Raw genomic sequence first — 22,080 nt, forward strand, 5'->3', positions numbered from 1 at the left:
GGCCTAGTTGCCCTCCAATCTTTTTGGTCACTTAAAGAGGGCACTAAAAATCTTAAATCTTTCTTTCATTGTAGTCCTAGAAAGTGGGATCGACCCCAGTTTTTGAAGAAACTATTGTCACTGAGGTTAAAATGACACTAGACAGTTTCTCTGGAAAACATTTAATAAACCTCCTCAGTCTTTCAAGGCACCAATCTTTACAATCTTTGTTCAAAGACTTATCAAAGGAACGAGTTCAAAAATTCCATGTGAATGAAATATTTCCATCTTCCAGGAATGATTTCCATATGGAATGACTTTCAGGAATCGCTATGAATTCCATTGTTCTAATTTCGATCATTGGAAATTCCCAACCTTTTCATTCTAAGTATTTGTCCGATCATAAGTTATAGATTAATTCCAATAAGATTAAATTTATTCATTGTGAAATACAAATACAATAATACAATGTTTAAGCGCTTTGTATTTCTTATAAAACTTATAACGATTGTTCTAACACTTTGTGAGACCAAACCATGTGTCTCTCGTCTGAAACCGTAATATAGAAATATATTACGAAATATATATAGAAATATATAGAAATATAGAAAGTAATATAGAAACTGAAAAAAATCTCTATCATTAAAGCTGGTCACCTTTATATTTGTTTTTATATCTAAGAGGTATTAATACACACAAATAAACGGCTTTCCCCTAGCAGGGATTTCATACTAACACTACTAATTATACATAGTAGCTAGACCTATGGTAATAACCTCTTGAGTAGCACTTACTACTTCGGCGGAATCCTCACACGCGTAAATTGTACCTCCCGCTGGGAAAAGAAAGCGATTAGACAGTTCATTAAAATCATAGAAAATGATGCCGGTATTAAGAATTCTTTTTCTTTCCCATTGTAGCTGTTCCTCCTTTCCAGCTTTTGAATTTGAAAGCTGGTGAAAATCTATTAGAAGATTCCATTGAAGCTTTCCAGATGAACTAAAAAACGAAAACAGTTACAACGTGTACATAGAAAAGTTGCGCATCTTTGAAATAAATTGAATAAAATTAGTTTAATATAACTTGGCCTTCTTTTCATAATTTGTCGAAGTAATTTAATTTTATTTGTTTTTTGAAAACAAAACCATGTTGTTACGGTTCAAAAGACTTAATGTTTTGTTTTCTGTTTGTCCAGTGGTGCCACTTCACTAAATTTAGAGGAAAGGTTCAAAGGTATTTTTGAAAATCTAAGGGGGAAAAATTTATAATTTTTTGAATGAGAACACAAAAAGGCGTTTTTCAATGAAAATACCCCCCAGTTTTTTTTTAATCTATGGGTGTTCAAATTCCCCTTTCACCCCCCCCCCCAATTGACGCCAATTTTTTGGGTAGATTCAGCGTAAAGTGCGAGGTATTAACTAGGGGGCGAGCCCCTTCATATACGTAACAATTTCTGTTCGTTTTAAGTTTTAATGTTGCTCCTTACTTTCAGAAGGAAAAACTTGTTGTTTTTTTTTATTTAGTTTGAATAAGAAGTGCCCAGAAAACCAAATTAACTTAGGATTTTGGGGGCTGGAAATTTTGATTATGTATATATATGTATATATGTATATATATATATATATATATATATATATATATATATATATATATATATATATATATATATATATATATATATATATATATATATATATATATATATATATATATATATATATATATATATATATATATATATATATATATATATATATACATATACCACCTCTTACCAGAGTGTTGACACACTAACACACTGGGACGGCTGAGGAATACAATTTTCCCGTAATTTTAACTCCACTCTTTTCAAGAAAATTCTCCCATGCCCCCCTCCCCCAATACTAAATGTCGTTTTTGATTGAAAGTAATACCTCAAAGGGAATAAAAGTGGAAGCACCCCTAATTCTTAACCCTCCCAGGATGTATTTCAAATTATATCAGAAAAGACATAAAAAGTATTACTGACCCTAAAAACACATATTTTCAAACATTGTACCCCATCTAATTCTGAATAATAGTCATATTATGATATTCCCAATTTATATACTCATAGCAATTGTACACATGTAATTGAGGTTTCTGCAAACACACAGGGGGAGTGGAGAGACGGATCCCTTTAAGATTGGTTCAAAGATCTCCTCCTCGCCCACATTTTTATTTAATTTGTCCTCCCTGATAGAATTATCCCATGGTTAAGAACAATATCTAAGGCAGAAGGTTAGGATAGAAGCTCCTTAAAACGCCAGATGGCAAATCAAAACAAGAGCAGAGATCCTAAATCAATACAGTAAGGTTCAATACCAAAAGACCATCATGCCAGAGACCAATGGGCGTAACTGTAGTCTTAAAGGCCTCCTGCATGGTGAGCAATTAATTCCCCTTCCGTAGCATTTATCGTCACTGGAGTCCATCGGGGCCAAAAATGGTCTCACATCCAAATTTAAAGGTAGTTATTTAATTTAAGAGGTCAAAATATTAAATATGTACCTTTGAATGTAGTGCAAATAAATACTAAAAGAAAGAAAAGTCAAAGAAACTAAAAAAAATAAAGAAAAGAAACGAAAACCAAAGAAAGTAAGAAAGTAAATGAAGAAAAAATACAAAAGATAAGGAACTAAATCAAGAAAAGAAACACAAATCAAAGAAGGTACTAAAATGAAGAAAAGAAACAAAATCAAAGGAAGTAAGAAACTAAATTCAGAGAAGAAACAAAATCAAAAAAAGTGAAAAAATACTAAATAAAGAGTTTTATAAAGCATCAAAAAACATTCAAAATGAATCGCCTAGTGAATTATTTACAGACCAACAAAGCTGGAATATCTAGCAAGAACCAGTTTCAATCTCTCAGGAAATGAGGAAAAAAAGTATTGCCTTTGGGTTTTCCTCTAGACGATGTGATACGTTTAGTCTAGAAAAAGGGGAGGAAAGCTAGGTTTTCCTTAGGTAGGGGTAAGCTATGGAATACACTTCATAGTGATCAAAGAAATTAAAATATAGCTACATATTTAATAATATTTAGCTACTTATTGCATTTGTTTTTGTCACTAGACGTAAACAATGAAGTCACGTTGTATTATTCCGTTTTGTTATATTTTGGTAACCAGAATGAGCCAATCTTTTCTTTTATTCAATCAATTCTTTGTTCAGTCTTATTGTTATTGTCATTAGATTCGATATGTCATTAATATTATTATTTTACAATTACATTATCAAATATAAAAGTATTTTACGAAACTTACATAGTCTTTTTTAAAGTGGTCATAGGTTCTCTGGGACACTGGCTCTTCCTCTTTTTTTTCCACACACCAAAACAAATCCCTGTATACATACCACTCAAACAGCACAATCTAGTACCAACAAATTCAATAGCCAAGGTAAGGCTTACATTAATTATGTGGCACCCTTTGAGAAACCTCTGACTTCTTTTTTTAACATAAGAAAGCGAGCAAATTCACTTTTTTGCCTACAAAGTTCTATTCCCTTAATAAGTGTAAATACATAAAATATATACAAATCCAGATACATGTACCTTAATAGTACTGTTTAAACATCAGAATCAGGAAAAGCTATACTCAGGGAAATAATCAGGAAAATATAATCAGGAAAAGCTATGATCTTTATTGTTAGCTTATGATTATAAATTATAATCAGGAAAAGTTATACTCAAAATTAGAAAAATCAGGAAAAGCTCCCTGAGTACTGAAAAGCTCCCCAGGGAGTACCATGGAGGTACTCACTGAGTTGGGAGTACCATTGGAAGTACTCACAATAAATGCACATTTATTGTGCATAACAGTAAACTCTCAAAGCCTCTCTTGCTTTTTATAATGTGTAGAAGCTTGTAAAACATGGGATGTGGTTGATAATGATTGTAAGGGTTTTAACAACATTCGCTTATTTAAAAAATTACGTAAACGTTATTCTACAATCTATTCGTTGCATTTATTGTTGTCTTGGGAGGCAATATTTAGCAGAAAATTCGTGAGGGAAGTCCTAAAGCTCTTATTTGAAACTTCATTCAGATACATTGCTTAACATTACTTTACAAAACCCAAATAAAAAATAACTACATTATATAAAAATTCAAGAGCCACATAAAAGACAAAAGTCCTGTGGGTGGCTCTATCTTCTAACATTCCTTTAACATGAAAAATATTCAATCAATAACAATATAGAAACTAATATATTACCTTTTCACAAAAAAAAAAGAAATAATTAATCTTAAAAATAAAATTAAACAAAATGTTTCTCGTTACTACTTACCAACCTCCCCCCACCTCCAAGCACCCCTTCCCAAAAACCCACAAATTTCAATCACCTTTTCAAATAAAAAAGATTCTTTGACTTTAGAACCAAATCATGTCAAAGGTCGCTCTTAGACTATCCAGGACACCATTCCACACTGAAACAGCATTTTTCCTAATAGCAACAACCAACTTTGTTGAGTGTCAAATTTCATGAACCAGATGATCAATATTTGTCATTGATCATCGTTTCCCATTGATGTATTTATTTTATTGGTATTAATTGGGCGTGAGCAAATTATTTATTATTATTATTGGTATTGCTGGGGTGATGTATTTACTATTGGTATTAGTGTGAGCAAAATGAATGAACTTTTAGAGGTTTTGCGAGTTCAAGGTGCTAGAATAGGTTTGAAAATTAATGTTAAGACGGAGGGAGCAGTGCAGATGTTAAAAGTAGAATAGCCAACGCTCAGGGTGTTTTTTCACAGTTAAAAAAAATTTGGAAGAGTAGGAAGATAAGTCTGCAAACCAAGATTAGAATATTGGAAGGTGCAGTGATGACAGTGGTCAAATATGGCTCTGAAGCATGGGCGCTCCGAAAAGCGGATGAAGATTTACTAGATGTTTTCCAGAGAGATTGCCTAAGGATTGATCTGGGTACCCGTCTGACTGACCGTATTTCAAACTGTAGGCTGTACGGAAGATATCGTTCAATCCGCTTTCTATGGCTACAATGATAGAAAGGCTGATATGGTAGGACACGTTCTGTGGATGAAAGATGACAGGTTGTCCTTTTCGGCCAATCGTTTAGGGCTAAACGGAAAGCAGGTTGTCCTCGTCTGGGGTGGGAGGATGTCATAAAGAAAGATTTAAAGGAAATGGGAACTTCGTGGGAGGGTGTAAAAAGGGAGGCTTTGAATAGATTGGGATGGAGGAGCATGCGTAACTGTATTGACCTCACGTGGCTTGGTGCTGTGGTGAGTTGTTAGTAGTAGTAGTAGTAGTATTATTATGACAGCTTATGTAGATATTACTATAATACAATGTAATTACTATTATTTACAGCCTAAATAATGCATGTTATTTGGGAGACAGTTTAAACTAAGACGAGGCCTTGACTGAGTTAAGCTGCAATACTTAAATTTTATTTTTAATTCTAATTAATTCAAATTTTTATTAAATAACATTTATTAAATTTGATTAAAAAAATTAAATTGTTATTTAGTTAAATTTAATTTCTAGATTTTAATTTTGTTTATGATATTTCACTAACCAGCATCACCTATTCTTCTTATTTTCCCTTTTTAAGCTCTTCTTATTTTCCTTATTCTTTATTCTTCTTATTTTCCCCCTTTCCCTCTTCAATCATATCATCACTATCGTCAATCTATTAACCTACTCATTTCAGACAAGCAATAGCTTCTAGAGGTGATAACATGCTGTATTTTTACATTTCTCATAACAACTTCTCTACAATCTGTTTCTATTACCAAAATTTAATAGACTCTTTTTCATAACATTTTTTGAGGCACCAGGCAAATTAAAAGTACAAATATCCAATTAAAAGAATTCTTAGAGATGTTAGCATCTACACCTCTTCTTTGACTTCTTTGATAAGAGGCTTTTGGTAAGTAGCCCGTTTAGGCCTTTTCTACTCCCACAAAATATTTGGGTATAGGCCTAGTTTTGTATGACACTTCATTGACCTTTAGATTTAAACATAGAAGGTTTTCCCCTAAAAAAAGAGCCAATGGAAAACAGGGAGAAAGGGTATTTGGAAAACGAAAATAAATGAAATGAAAGGAACAAAACCTATGGTTGTTTTTTTTTTTATTGTTTTTTAAGTTTACAACCCAGGTAAGGCTTACATTAATTATGAGGTACCCTTCGAAAAGTCTCTGACATCCTTCCTCACTATATTCAAACCTATGGCGCCAAAAAAGGTTAAAAAAAGATTACAAGAAAGATAAGATTATAAAAAAGATATAAGAAAACAGATTATAGAGAAAAAAAATAAAAAAATAAAGACAAATATTTATAAAATAAAGAACATTATAGTATCTTTTATAGTAGAGTAAATTAAAGATACAAAAAAAATTAATATAAAAAAAAAATTAAAAAAGATTATATTAAAGAAAAATAATAAAAAAAGAAAGATATAAGAAAAAGATTACAAGAAAGATATATAAACTGACTGTAAAGTATTCTGCAATAAATCTGCATAGAATATTGTGGATTCTCGTCCATTTGATTGAGAGGATAAAAAATAAATTCTGGTCTTGTTATCATCTATTTTGCGAAATGTAACATTTGCTGGCATCCTTGCTGACAGTGCTGCTATCTGTTTCTTAGAATCTTTGACTAATTTTTTTAATTCCGTCCATGTTTTCTTGTCATCCATCTTATCCAAACTCCCTGCAATACAAAACAAAGATATGTAAAGGCTATTCCTGTGTTCATTCTCAAACTTGGAACAGGGGGGAAACAAGAAGCTAAATGCATTTGGCCAAATCTCAGGCAATTAAAATTTGGTGATTAATAGTATTAGTTTGAATGACCAAAAAACAACTATTTTTTTACTTTTTCCCCCATTTTAATTAATCCACTTGGGCTACTATATGGGATTAAAGATGAATTTTCAAAATTTCCTACGAGACAAGAATGGATCTAAAGGTCTTTGTGATGGATCCCTTACACGACTCTTCTTCTTAGTCCCTAAGTCAAAGAACAGTCTTTGGAGGAAGAATTTGCCCATTATGATACTTGTTAAAATGTTGAGTTGAATTTTATTAAAAACCCATCTGAAAATCAACAAGGAAAAACAGAGCAAAAGACAAAGAAAAAAAAAACAATTACAGTCACTACCAACATTTGAAAATTACACAAAAAAATACTGCTTGAGAAGGTGAACCCTTACATAAAGCACAGACTCATAAGGGTATGAGTCTTGACTTATTCTAATAAGTTAAAATGACCTCTTCAATTGCAACAAGAGGCTCAACAAAACCATACTTTATAATATGGCGATTTCTAATGGAAGGTGGTACTCGTAGCAGATACCATGCGTACTTAAGAAATACTGTACTGATATCTTTCTTATTGTGGTCACTCAAAATCTTCCAAAAGGGGGACAAAAACAGTACATGAGACAGAGCAACTGCATTATAAAGAAAAGCCAGATACTTGCAGCTGGAGTTTCCCTGGCTGGTAACAACTCCAGTATAAGCAATGCATACTTTTTTCGATACATGTTCAAGAAGTAAATTCTGAGCCTCTTGAAGAGTACAACCAATTAGTAAGCCAAGGTAAATGATATAATTAGATGGTGTTACATTAATATCACCTAGACTAACTATAGAAACCTCCTCAGGGCAATTAAAGAACAAAACAGCTGACTTATGTACATTAAATTGCAATACAGTATAACTGACAAATAGTCACATTATTTTTTCAAGCTGCCAAAAATTATTTTCTATTAGCTAGTATTCAACTCTAAAAGAACTTATCCCTCTTAAAAAACTTAAATTAATCAAGTATGTTGATAGAAAGAGATTGGGATGCTATTCCCTCAAGATTGGCAAAATCTCTCTAAAAAAATTAAACCAAAAAACAAGTTTTTTCAACTGAACATAATGAGTAACATTAAAAATTAAATAAACAGATATTATTCTGTATATGAGGGGACTACCTCCTCCTCTACCCTCACTTGTTATACTAAAGTTTTTAGTTCTTCAAAACAGCCTCTTATCATGATTAAATAGGCCTTGTGATTCAGTAGTCATTCTTAGAGAATTGGAAAAAAGTTAAACTTAAGTGTGAAGAGCAAGGGGTAAGGAGGGAGCAGACCCCCCATTATATAGAATAGTTTCCGTTTATTAAGCTTTAATGTTGCTCCTTACTTTTAGTTGAAAGCTTTCCGTTTTTAATCAATTTCATTTTGAGCTAGCTGTGGTCATGAATGGAGGATTATTTTTTAGCCCGTGATGCTCAAGATTTAGTTTCAGCAGTTCCCTTGTAATCCATGGACCATTAGGATCAGTTAGAGATTCTAGTTTCTTAAAGTACTACTTTTCTTGAACTCAAAACTTTGTGCATACGGCCACTCTAATAAAAGTGGCCAATTGTTTCCTGAGCTGAACAAAACTTTAAAAAGCTGTGTTTACTATTTGTTTAATGCACAGGCATTATTTATACTGTATTTACGAGATTTGAATAGGTACACCAACTGCGGTTTTTCGACTCTTACTGCTTTTCTAATTATCTCTATTTTGCTAGTAAAAAATCTCATCCACAAGGTATACTAAATCCTTGTTCCTTCTATACATTCTGTTTATGAATCATGTTGAAAACAAAAAGAACAAAGTTCAAACCTATATTTTAAGTAATACAGCTTTCGAAATTGTACCTGCTGTCTGTTTTATGAAGAGATGAATTCAGTGAAAACTACTTTAATTTTATATCTTTCTGGGTACTTGTCTATTGTACACCACTCACTCAAGTTTACATTGTGTAAAACTCAAGAAAGAAAACAGTTTCTTTGTTGGTTTCTTTCAGCTTAGCGTGAGACAAGACAAAGAAAAGTGACATAATACATGGGAAATATATAATTTGGACTATGTATTTGAACATTAGGAGGGGGAGGGGGGTAAAGTATTCAGACAGAAAGTTAGAAAACAATTCTTGCTTCATAATAAGCAGAATAATTGTACCTAAGACATTTTACATGCAGACCTGCTATACTTTAGCCCCCCCCCCGATTGTGCAAATATATAGCTCAAATTTGTTTATAAAGTAACAAAGAAACTGGTTTGTTCTCAAGTTTTGTTCACAAGTACCTCTTTCTGTATAGGAAGGTACCACCCTCTCTTAAGAGGCGAGTTTTCTCTGTTCTCTAGAGTGATGCCTGCTCCAAAGGCCTTATTATCTCCATAGAGATTATACCTTTCTAGTGAGAAACCTCCTCCATACAGAGGAGGCTCCAGAAGTAGAATACTCTACTAAAACTATTCCAATAAAGAAAGGGATCAAACAAGGATTGGTCATTAGTCCAGCTTTATTTAGTATCACTATCCATACAGCTACTAGAAATATTCCCCCTTTCCTGATTGATTGGTTCAAAGATATTAGCCATCTATCTCATGCTGATGATATTGTTTTGCTAGCTAAAGATCTTGATTCACTTCAATCTACTATTAATTTTGTCCAATCTAGTCTGTCAGACATAGACCTTTCCTTAGAGGCTTCTAAAACGGAATTTATGGTATTTCATCCAAATTCTGGAGTAGGTGAGTCTTTTCTTAGTCAGGTCATCCTCAATTGCATTTACGGATACGTTAAATTATCTGGGACTACCTTTTGCTGTGTCTATGAAGAATACGCAAACTAATTATTCAAGCTATTAAGGAAAAACTTTGAAAGACTTATGGTATGCTTGCCAAAATAAAAGGGCAGTTTGACAAGAATTGCCTAGGAAGACTCTATAATGCATTGTTTGAGCCCCATATACTTTTCATCATGCTGGTTTGGAAGTTTTTTATAAGACTGATCACCTAATAATCTGTAGACAGTTCTTTCAATATTGTAAGTTTTTTCTTGGCCTTCTCTTCTGGATCAGGAATACTTATATTGTTAAGAAATACTGAGTTTTTGATATTACGTTGAAAATGGAAGAGCTTGCGCTAAGGTTTGAAAATCGTAAAGAGTGTATTGTTGATTTTTCTCTTAATTGCATCCGATAGTATTGTTATTGTTATAGTACTGTTATTCATCAGAGGTGTTTTCATTGCATGATTTTTAAATCCTATGTTGTATTTTGTTAGTGTGTGTATTTTTCTTTTTCCTTTATTTACTCCTCTATCAGCATTTTATGTTTGTAGAGAGGATATAAATAAAAATATTAAATAAATAATAAAAAAATAAATTATTATTATTGTCAATGACTAAGAGACTAAGAAAACCCAAACTTAAAATAGGCTAAAACAACTGTATAAAAATTGAATAGGTCACAAAGCACAGTCATACTCACCCCTCAACACTGCTAGTCTGATGTCTTCCCCCCCTCTTCCTGCAGGTGCCCCCTTTCTGCCATTTCTGCTGAGCAATAGTAAGGATTGATTTAAAGAACTACTGTGAATGACTAAGAGACTGAAAGCCCAAAGTTAAGATAGGCTAAAACATCTGTGTAAAAATTGAATAGGTCATAAAGCACAGTCACACTCACCCCTCAACACTGCTCGTCTGATGTCTTCCCCCCTTCCTGCAGGTGCCCCCTTTCTGCCATTTCTGCTGAGCAATAATAAGGATTGGTTTAAAGAACCACTGTGAATGACTAAGAGTCTGAAAGCCCAAAATTAAGATAGGCTAAAACAGCTGTGCAAAAATTGAATAGTTCACAAAGCATAGTCATACTCACCCCTCAACACTGCTAGTCTTATGTCTTACCCCCTCTCTTCCTGCAGGTGCCCCCGTTCTGCCATTTCTGCGGAGCAATAATAAGGATTGATTGAAAGAACCATTGTGAATGACTAAGAGACTGAAAGCCCAAAATTAAGATAGGCTAAAACATCTGTGTAAAAATTGAATAGGTCATAAAGCACAGTCACACTCCCCCCTCAACACTGCTAGTCTGATGTCTTACCCCCTCTCTTCCTGCAGGTGCCCCCTTTCTGCCATTTCTGCTGAGCAATAATAAGGATTGATTGAAAGAACCATTGTGAATGACTAAGAGACTGAAAGCCCAAAATTAAGATAGGCTAAAACAACTGTATAAAAATTGAATAGGTCATAAAGCACAGTCACACTCACCCCTCAACACTGCTTGTCTGTTGTCTTACCCCCCCCCCTTCCTGCAGGTGCCCCCTTTCTGCCATTTCTGCTGAGCAATAATAAGGATTGATTGAAAGAACCATTGTGAATGACTAAGAGACTGAAAGCCCAAAATTAAGATAGGCTAAAACATCTGTGTAAAAATTGAATAGGTCATAAAGCACAGTCACACTCACCCCTCAACACTGCTAGTCTGATGTCTTACCCCCTCTCTTCCTGCAGGTGCCCCCTTTCTGCCATTTCTGCTGAGCAATAATAAGGATTGATTGAAAGAACCATTGTGAATGACTAAGAGACTGAAAGCCCAAAATTAAGATAGGCTAAAACAACTGTATAAAAATTGAATAGTTCACAAAGCACAGTCACACTCACCCCTCAACACTGCTAGTCTGATGTCTTACCCCCTCTCTTCCTGCAGGTGCCCCCTTTCTGCCATTTCTGCTGAGCAATAATAAGGATTGATTGAAAGAACCATTGTGAATGACTAAGAGACTGAAAGCCCAAAATTAAGATAGGCTAAAACACCTGTATAAAAATTGAATAGTTCATAAAGCACAGTCATACTCACCCCTCAACACTGCTAGTCTGATGTCTCCCCCCCCCCCTTCCTGCAGGTGCCCCCTTTCTGCCATTTCTGCTGAGCAATAATAAGGATTGATTGAAAGAACCATTGTGAATGACTAAGAGACTGAAAGCCCAAAATTAAGATAGGCTAAAACAGCTGTTCAAAAATTGAATAGGTCACAAAGCACAGTCATACTCACCCCTCAACACTGCTAGTCTGATGTCTTACCCCCCCCTTCCTGCAGGTGCCCCCTTTCTGCCATTTCTGCTGAGCAATAATAAGGATTGGTTTAAAGAACCACTGTGAATGACTAAGAGACTGAAAGCCCAAAATTAAGATAGGCTAAAACATTTGTGTAAAAATTGGATAGGTCATAAAGGCTATGCAGTATTATAAGTAGAAATAAGGAACTGGAAGAGATAATAACACCTCACCAGGTATTATTTTAGATCTTGGATTCAGTCCTGGATATATCATTTATCTAATTCTCTCACTTTCCAAAAGATAGTAAGAAGCCCCTCAACTAGAACTTTACCTAGTGTCCTTTAGTGTTGAAAGAGGGAGGTTAAAGGTAGGTACTTAAAAAGGTAAATTTGGTGCAGTTTAAATTACTGACCTAGGAATAATGTGAAAGTATCTCTTAGTCTTTTTTCTATGCTCTTTCCAAATATAATAATTGCTTTACTTTTAAGTCCTTTATGGACCCTCAAAGATGATAATTTTTCTCTTATTTTAGGTACTGCTTATATACTGATGTTAGCAACACTCTAGTTTAAACGAGTGTACCAGTAAATTCAATCACCTGTGATGAAATCAAAATCAGAAAACACTTGGGAAATAGCCTATATAATTTTGACTACATATTTGCACATGAGGGTGGCTGGGGGTAAAATATAGTAGAGCTGTAGGCCTGGTTGAAATGTGTTAGCTATAATCATTCTGCATAAGATGAAGTAAGAAATGTATTTTCAAACCTTTTATATAGCCGCCAACAAAAGAAAAGGTATCATCTTTGAGGGTCTGTAATGGGCTTAAAATTGAATTCCGAAGTAGGCCTGGGCCTAAAGCAATTATTATATTCAGAAGGAGCATAACAAAAGCATTGAGTAGTACATTCACCTTATTCTTAGGTCAGTAATTTAAACTGCCCCAAATTTACCCTGGAAAATACAGTAAATTTGCAGGTGGCACTATAATTTAGCTAAGATGAAAGTGAAAATGTCATTTGATGCCCTTTTTTATGATATTTCATAATACAATAATTGCTTCAGCTGCAAATTGCATTTTGAGCCCTTAAAGGAGCCCCAAAGGTTTTTTATATGAATTATGAAAGAGCATAAAAAAAGCATCAAATGATGTTTTCACTTTCATCCTAGCTAAATTATATGGCCCACTGCAAATTTACCTTGAACTTTACACCCCTGACCCCTTAATATGCAAACATATACCCTGAATTGGAATATACCCCAAATTGTCAACGGTAAAGTTTCGAATCACAAAATTCAGTGCAATTTTTGTTGATGGCATTTGAAAAACTTGAAACAGTAGGAAAACAGTTTGAATTGAGTTACCTAATAAATGAGGTTTGAATTGTTGTAAATAAGTATTTTTGGAATATATTACTCTTCAACAACCTTATTATAAACTAGTGATATGTTTTTAACCATTTTTAAATAACTTAACTAGTTTGATAACTTCTTTGTGTGGTTATAAAAATGAAATACCTTTGGGGCCCCTCTAAGGGCTCAAGATACAATTTGCAACAAAAGCAATTATTGTATTATGAAAGAGCATTAAAAACACATCAAATAACATTTTCACTTTCATCCTAGCTAAATTATAAAGCCACCTGCAAATTTACCAAAAATACTCTGGAGATCACTGAGGCTCTTAATATATTCCCAAGTTTCATTCATCTTTGTCCAAAAATTTTTAAAGATAGCCTAGACAAAAACTTATATAGAATTTTAGATAAATTTATCCCGGTTTATTCTGGTTTAGCTACATTTTGCTATTTTTTAAAGGGGTTAGGTTCGGAAAATGAAACTTTCTTCAGTGAATCCAGGGCCGAAAACACAATCTGGGAAGGTATTGCCAAGCTTCCATGTTAACCTCTTCTAATTTCTAAGTCCTAGAAATTGCCTACTTGACAGGTCTATACCTATTAAAATTATGACAAAACAGCATTTTACCTGAATTTTCAGTTATCAATTCTTTTTCTCAGGTTTTAGTTCTGAAAATGCAATTCCTGTTATTTAAGTAGGATTTTAAGCCATATGAATGTTCTTTTCTAAATTTAGGAAATGTGTTTGCAGACCTTTGAAACCTCATAAATTGGGATTGAGCAAGGTTGTTAAGCTGAAAACACTTTGCTTGTACTTTATTTAAGCGGAATATGTGTTTTGCAAGGTTTTTTTTTCATAGCACAAAGATTTTTAAAGGTCTACAGGGAGAAAGAGTGGAGGTTGGTACTTCAAAAGGTAAATTTTTGGCAGTTCATATTATTGACTTACAAATAAAGTAAACATACTACTTGCTGCCTGTTTTTATGCTCTTTCCAAATATAATAATTATTTTTGTCAGAAATGAATTTTACCACCACCCCTATATTTAAATAACTTAACTAGTTTGATAACTTCTTTGTGTGGTTATAAAAATGAAATACCTTTGGGGCCCCTCTAAGGGCTCAAGATACAATTTGCAACAAAAGCAATTATTGTATTATGAAAGAGCATTAAAAACACATCAAATAACATTTTCACTTTCATCCTAGCTAAATTATAAAGCCACCTGCAAATTTACCAAAAATACTCTGGAGATCACTGAGGCTCTTAATATATTCCCAAGTTTCATTCATCTTTGTCCAAAAATTTTTAAAGATAGCCTAGACAAAAACTTATATAGAATTTTAGATAAATTTATCCCGGTTTATTCTGGTTTAGCTACATTTTGCTATTTTTTAAAGGGGTTAGGTTCGGAAAATGAAACTTTCTTCAGTGAATCCAGGGCCGAAAACACAATCTGGGAAGGTATTGCCAAGCTTCCATGTTAACCCTCTTCTAATTTCTAAGTCCTAGAAATTGCCTACTTGACAGGTCTATACCTATTAAAATTATGACAAAACAGCATTTTACCTGAATTTTCAGTTATCAATTCTTTTTCTCAGGTTTTAGTTCTGAAAATGCAATTCCTGTTATTTAAGTAGAATTTTAAGCCATATCAATGTTTTTTTTTGTCTAAATTTAGGAAATTTATTTGCAGACCTTTGAAACCTCATAAATTGGGATTGAGCAAAGTTGTGAAGCTGAAAACACTTTGCTTGTACTTTATTTAAGCGGAATATGTGTTTTGCAAGGTTTTTTTTTCATAGCACAAAGATTTTTAAAGGTCTACAGGGAGAAAGAGTGGAGGTTGGTACTTCAAAAGGTAAATTTTTGGCAGTTCATATTATTGACTTACAAATAAAGTAAACATACTACTTGCTGCCTGTTTTTATGCTCTTTCCAAATATAATAATTATTTTTGTCAGAAATGAATTTTACCACCACCCCTATATATACCACTTCAGGGTAGGGTACCAAATCAGTTACCAACCCTGAACAAATAAACTGACCCTTCCCCCCCAAAAAAAAAGAAATATGAAAACAACTTCTACCTCACTAATTTTCCTTAGGAATGGCAGCTTTTCATCCTTTTCTTCCTCATGCTCAACATACAACAGCATTTCTAGCTCAGTTTAATGCATCTATTGACAAAAAGCAGAGCCTAACTTTTGCCAGTCTTCAAATTTTGCATGGATTTTGAATTTTTTTGAAAGGTATATAATTATTAGTCATAATTAGTCAAAATTTTGTTTATTTTTTAGGAATGGTAAGGTTTTTAAATGGTTAGTTTTCTTAACAATACAAGATCATCATTTAAAAACTTTAATAGTGTACAGTATTGCTTTACTAGTAACAGCAAACCTATTCCCAACATAGTTGTTTTTTCTAATATAAACACAAAACTGGTTGGAAACTGAATGGATGGCAATGTTGCAAAATTGGTTTGGAGTCTTTTCTCTTGAATTGTGGCTATACAGTTTGTAAAACAAATAACATGAAACATTATTTAATCTAGTTTTATTCGGGATACTGATACTGTTAGGGCTCTGCCACAAATTTTACCATTTTCTCCTTTCTAATCTTTTTCTAAGGTTTCAGTAATCTATCACACTAAAAAAAAAAACAAAAAAATTCATTTGCAAAGTTTTCTTTGCCATTTTTCTAGGATTTAATTAAATAATTTCAAGATGGATACTTTATTTGGAAAACCCAATTGAACCTATCCAAAAATTTGTTGGTAACAAACTGCAAGTAAGGAGTGATGCAGCTCAATAGTAACCGAAACGCTAAAAAACGGAATTATAAACAGAGTTTGTTATGGTGACTCCAATTATATAAGCTTCTTTAAGTTTAGTGTTACCCATCAAAGGCTATAAGTCCGATAGAATTTGCTTGGTTTTCAAAAAAGGGGAGAAACACCCCCTAAAAGTGAAAAAATCTTAACAAAAATCACATTATCAGATTAAGCATTGTAATTTAATTATGCTTCTTTTTTCCAAGCATAGGATATAATACTTCAGCTAAATTGTGTTTTTCTTTAGATAAAAACAAGCCTGCAATAAGTTCTGGTGATGGTGCCAATAGTTGGTGTTGTATTTATTGACATGAAGCTTGGAATGGTTGTGGGTGCTTTGGGTCACTTTTAATGGGTATCACGGGCATATGCATTGACAATGTATCCCTAAAGTTCTTTCAACCTATTACGCCAAACCAGCAATGGAGCTAAATGAGTTCTTAAAGTCAGGTTGAACAAGTTTACTGCAAGATATGTTTTAAACAATAAAAGCTCTGTTTTATTAGTTAATACTGTTGCTTTTTGATATTTTTTGCATTTTGATGTTAAAATTTTATTTGTTTCATTATCAAGCTCCTATCTAAAATATATGGAATTTCATATTTTTTTCCAGAAGAAAGATCATGCATGTGTGTTTATTGTTTTTTTCTAGTGGTGATTGTACACGCCAAGTGGTCCCAGAATATTGGGAGAGAGCTGATTCAAACAGAGATTAAATGTTTTAGTGCCCATTTTAAGGGACTAAAAAGATTGTAGTGCAACTAGCCCCTCTTCCATGCATCTTTTTTTCCCAAAATTATCTGATCAAGATTTTGTGCAGCATAGTTGAAAATCCTATTAGCTATATCTTTGCTTGTAACATGACCCCCCCCCCCCTCACAGCACAAGAGGAAAGCTCTATAAGTTATAAAATTTATCCATTGTTTACATATAATATCTATGTATAGCATACATAAAGAGGATTTCTATAGAAAGGAATTTCCATTGGGAGGGAAGTTTCCAGGGTGGTAAAATTCTTAGGGGAAATTTTACTCTGGGTGGATTTGCCAAAATTAATATGTGAATTTTTTTACAGATGGTACCACAATTTTCATTTGGTTAAAGAAAATGATGCAATTACATATACCAAATCTCAATCTTGGTTGGTAAATCCAGCGGTTTTAATGACTTTTGCATTGATTTAATGTATCATCTTTAAAACATATAATATGCTAATTATAGGCACAAAAAATAGTTGGTAAAAACAACCTGCCATCTGGTAAAATCCCTTGCTCTCCTCCCAACCATTTTAGCTACTAAAATGTTTTTACAAAACTGCAATCTTCTATCAGAATAAAGCTCTTATATCTGGAAAAAATAGCCACTTAGCCCCCCCCCCCCATAACAAATTGTGTGATAGGGCAAAACTGAATTCAAGAAAAATGTAAGAAATAAATATATCACTAATTCATGCCTGAAACTGAAGATTTTTAGGAATTTTGAATTTTTGATTTTTAGGTTTGATTTTAGGATTTTTAGGAATTTTGAATTTTTAAATTTTGATTTTTAGGTTTGCAGTTGTACTTAAATTTAGCTTTTTTTTTCAAGCATAAGATATAATACTTCAGCTAATTTGCTTGTTCTTCTTTAGGTAGAAATAAGCTTTCAACAAGTTCTGGGGATGGTGGCAACAGTTGGTGGTGCATTTATTGTAATAAGGCTTGGAATGGTTGTGGATGCTTTTGGGTCACTTATGATGAATGCAAGGGGCATATGCATTGGTGTTGAATCCCTGAAGACCTATCAACCAATTATGCTGGGTCATCAAAAGAGTTTGATGACTTCTCTCTGTTTTCTAAGTTAATACTGTTTCTTTTTATATTTTTTACTTTGGAATACTAAAAATTTTGTCTGTTTTCAATACAAGTATCTGAAAGTTTAAATGTTTTTGTCTACTATCTTTATTTTTATTTGTTTTCAATATAATAACCTGAAGGTTTAAATGTAAAGGAGCTTGTCTGATCCTGGTTGGAAAACCAGTTGTGTCCCATGTTGGTCTTCTCATTGACATGTTGGAGTATGCAAATAAAGTATAGGTTAGATAATAGGTTTGGCATGTTGTGTACATGTTTATTGTCATGAGTTTAAGAAAAGTAGTTTCATATATTAGCAACACTGCTTTTGGCATACTTTTCAAAGGGTATGAAACAAGCAATGACAGAGCTTTCAGGTGATGTATAAATCACATCTGAGTCAGTTGTTTTGTGGTTTCTGTGCTGATTAAAGTACAGAATATTGTTCCAACAGTTGGCAAACTGGTTTAGTATCTTATATATTTGCACATTAGGGGGTTGGGGGTAAAATTTATTTCTGATCTAAATGAGAGGTAAGTTTAAACTTTACCCCCCCCCATTTAATGTGCAAATATATATCCTGGGTAAAATTCTACTTTAGCTACTTTTGGCTATCTTGGAAAGGGGTTAGGTTGGGAAAATGAAACTTTCAGGAATGGGTCTACAGGCTAAAGTATGTCCTAGGAAGGTATTTTAAAGTACCTGCCTCCACTCCTTCTGCCTCTAGAGGGTCCTGACCTTTAAAATGTGTGTGTTATAAAAATGAAACCTTGCAAAATAAATCTTCTGCTTAAATGAAGTGGAACTAAATTGTTTTCAGCTTCACAACTTTACTCACTCCCAAATGATAAGGTTTTAAAGATAAGTAAATACATTTTCTAAATTTTGAAAAAAAAACATTGAAATAGCTTAAAATTCTACTCAAATAACAGGAATTAGATTTTCAGAACTAAAGCCAGAGAAAAAGAAACTGATACCTGAAAATTAAGGTAAAGTGTTGTTTTGTCAAAATTTTAATGGGTATAGACCTGTCATGTAGGCAAATTTCAGGACCCTCTAGAGGGAGAAGAAGTGGAGAAAGTTACTTCAAAATACCTTCCTGGGACATACTTTAGCCTGTAGACCCATTCCTGAAAGTTTCATTTTCTTAACCCCTTTCCAAAATAGATAAAAGTAGAATTTTACCATATCCTGAATTGGTATAGCCTATATAGGGGTGGGGGTAAAATTAATTTCCAACAAAATTGATAATTATATTTGTAAAGAACATAAAAAAAACATTGAGTAGCATATTCACTTTATTCATAAGTCAATAATACTGGCATGAACTGCCAAAAATTAACCCTTCAAAATACCTTCCCAGGACATAGGCTACTTTAGTCTGTAGACCTGTACCTGAAAGTTTTATCTTCCTAAACTAAAATCCCTTTGCAAAATAGTTAAAAGTAGCTAAACTGGTAAAGTTCTACAAAATCATATTATTGAGTTACAAATAAAGTGAATACACCATTTGATGTATTTTTTTATGCTGATTACGAATATAATAAGCATTAGGCTACTATCAGAAATGAATTTCAGCCCCCCCTATATAGGCTATTACCTAACCTAGAATAACCTAACCTAACCCTGAATTGGCCTATATACAGGGGGGCCTGAAATTCATTTCTGATAGAAATGCTTATTATATTTGTAATCAGAATAAAAAAGGCATTGAATGGTTTATTCACTTTTGTCCTAACTCAATAATATGATTTTGTAGAACTTTACTGCTAAATTAGCATTTTACCAAGAACCAGCAAAAGTCAATGAATGACCTGTGGATGAGGGAAAGTATATTGACCTAGGCATCAGCTAGCAGACTTCAGAATGCTTTCCTTGGGCAAAGCCTAGCTAAGGTTCTGGAAGCATTCCTCACTTTTATTCAACTGACACAATTTCCTTCCTAGATAGCAAACATTTCTCATCAAGAACTTTTCCCGTTATTGTTAAAGGAGATACCTTATAATACCTTTATAATTTTAATTAAATTTGTTTGATCCTATCTGCTTTCTTCCCTTTCTCCTTGATTTCAGTTATGACGAGGGTTGCCACTCGGCCGGTTTTTTTGGTGCCACTTTGGGTGGCAAAATAGTATCAATTTTGTGTAGAAAGTTTCATTGTCCAAAAATTTGCCGCTCGCGACGCTTGGCGTTGCTCGCGCTCATATCAACAAGCTTTTTAAATTGAAAATATTGGCCGATCCGCTTGGGATCATCCCCGCATGGTTTCTCGCATCTTTAACTTCTCCAACAATGTCGGATCTAATGCCATCTATCAACTATAAAAAAGAAAATTTGATTTTACTTAGTCAGTGCTGATTTCAGGCTTTGCGCAGCACTTCCACTCTTGTCATCTTTCCATCCCCCCACCTAAAAACCCGCTAAAACACAAATGGTGCTTTCTGTATAAAATGGGAACTCGTCCCACAGAGTACTTTCTTCTCTTTTTTTTTTCAAAACTAGTGGAAAAACAATAAGACAGCTATATAATGTAATCTATTTATCACAACCTGAATAGAATAAGTTTCATGAGAACTCTCGCCACTCCCAGTAAATTTTTCTTTACGATGTCTCGAGGGACTAGGGCATAGGAAGAGTCAACAAGCATTGCAAGTATCAATATGAAAGCACCTTTATAATAAAAAACGAGCATTTAGTTTATCACCGTGAAAGCACATTTACAATCAAATATTAGTGGGAATATAATAACTAAAATAAGGAAGTGCATCCAAATTAAAAATTTAAGTAAGAAAAAAAAGTGAAAATAGATTGTGATTTTGCTAATGATTGCATATGATTAAAGATAATGGAAATTTTGGTATCAATTTTGTTTTTAGTATGATGGTTATGTGTGAATATTCATTTGTCCATTGCCAAGAGTTCAAAGAAAAATATGAAAAATATGAACGGAAATGTTAGAGCGCATTTTTGCGTCACTGGCCCAGTCACTGAAGAGGTCACTAGATATTCTTGTGGGACACCACAAGTTCAGTGGATGTTTTTGCGTTGCTGAGTTGCTGTGTAATGTCACCAGTGAGCTTTTCAGTTACTGGGCTTCAAGAGCTCCAGTTACGGAAATTGAGGAAAAGACGCGTAAAGTTAAGCAGTCACTGGCCCAGAGACTGGTTAACATAGTAACAGCTATTAACATAGTGGCGCAAAAATACACTCTTAGCTTTTCTTGCTCTTGTCTTCTTTGAATTGTAGTCAACCCTCAACTAATAAAACATAAAGATTGAATTCGGACCCACTCAAGAATTGCAAACTGCTTGACTGACTTATCGTCTATGAGCCTACAATTTATTGCAACAACACAAAATGGTTGAAATAAACAACTGAAAACAATTGAAGGTTTCTCCACCACATTGCAGTTAAATGTCTATCTCTGTCCTCTCCATTGCCAAGTATTTCGTACCCGAAGATCACTGGATGATCTTCGCTTATCAATGATAAGAATAAGAATATAAAAACACCCTGATTATGACGCAAAGATTTGCCTTACACTGAGTTCACACTGACGCAATATTTTTTAAAATCAAAATGGCTCACGGACATAGTATGCAAGAAAATGTTCACATTGAAACGGTTCATTGCAGGCTTTGAGGCGTAACAACTAGTATGGGTAAATATTTTGCAGTTCATATTATTGACTTATGAATAAGGTGAACATACCACTTGATGCCTTTTTTATGCTCTTTACGAATATAATAATCATTTTTTAAGCAAATGAATTTTGCCCCCACCCTTGTAAATACCAATTTGGGGTATATATTTCCACCTTAGGGGGGAGGGGGTGGGTGGGTAAATTTAAAAATCATATTTCATTTTTATCCGAAATTAACTTTATCTTTGTGACGCATAATCCTGCAACAACAGAACTGATGCGGTGTTTCCACTTTTCTTTTCAAACAATCTGTAAAACATTGGCGATTTTCGGTAGAAATTCAATAGATGGATCTTAAAATTCGGTAGAATTTTAAGTGAGAATGTTTTTTATTTTGTATTGTGTTTTTGGAGGTGCTCGAACGAATTGCGAATAAGGTACCACATTCTAAATTTCAAAGAGCGAATCTACTGGACTCCGGAAAGAAAAAACGGTGACTCCGGAAAGAAAAAACGGGATTTTGTCGATTAATTTTGTAAAACTTGACAAA

At 33.5% G+C, this 22,080-nt stretch overlaps 1 protein-coding gene across 1 annotated transcript in view; it reads right to left on the reverse strand.

The window, feature by feature from the left end:
* LOC148939689 (dipeptidyl peptidase 8) overlaps positions 1-20,100 on the reverse strand; it is a 95,749-nt gene extending 75,649 nt beyond the window's left edge. Inside the window, exons 1-3 of the mRNA XM_089107190.1 lie at positions 19,897-20,100; positions 6,464-6,683; positions 774-978 (exon numbers count right to left, since the gene is read on the reverse strand). Coding sequence (XP_088963316.1) covers positions 774-978; positions 6,464-6,669 — 411 coding nt within the window. The 5' untranslated portion in view covers positions 6,670-6,683; positions 19,897-20,100. The remainder of the gene's footprint in view (positions 1-773; positions 979-6,463; positions 6,684-19,896) is intronic.
* Positions 20,101-22,080: the final 1,980 nt, after the last annotated feature.

The sequence above is a fragment of the Artemia sp. Qi Xiang Cuo genome, chromosome 21 (assembly GCF_049724085.1).
Source record: "Artemia sp. Qi Xiang Cuo chromosome 21, ASM4972408v1, whole genome shotgun sequence".
NCBI classification, from domain to species: domain Eukaryota; kingdom Metazoa; phylum Arthropoda; class Branchiopoda; order Anostraca; family Artemiidae; genus Artemia; species Artemia sp. Qi Xiang Cuo.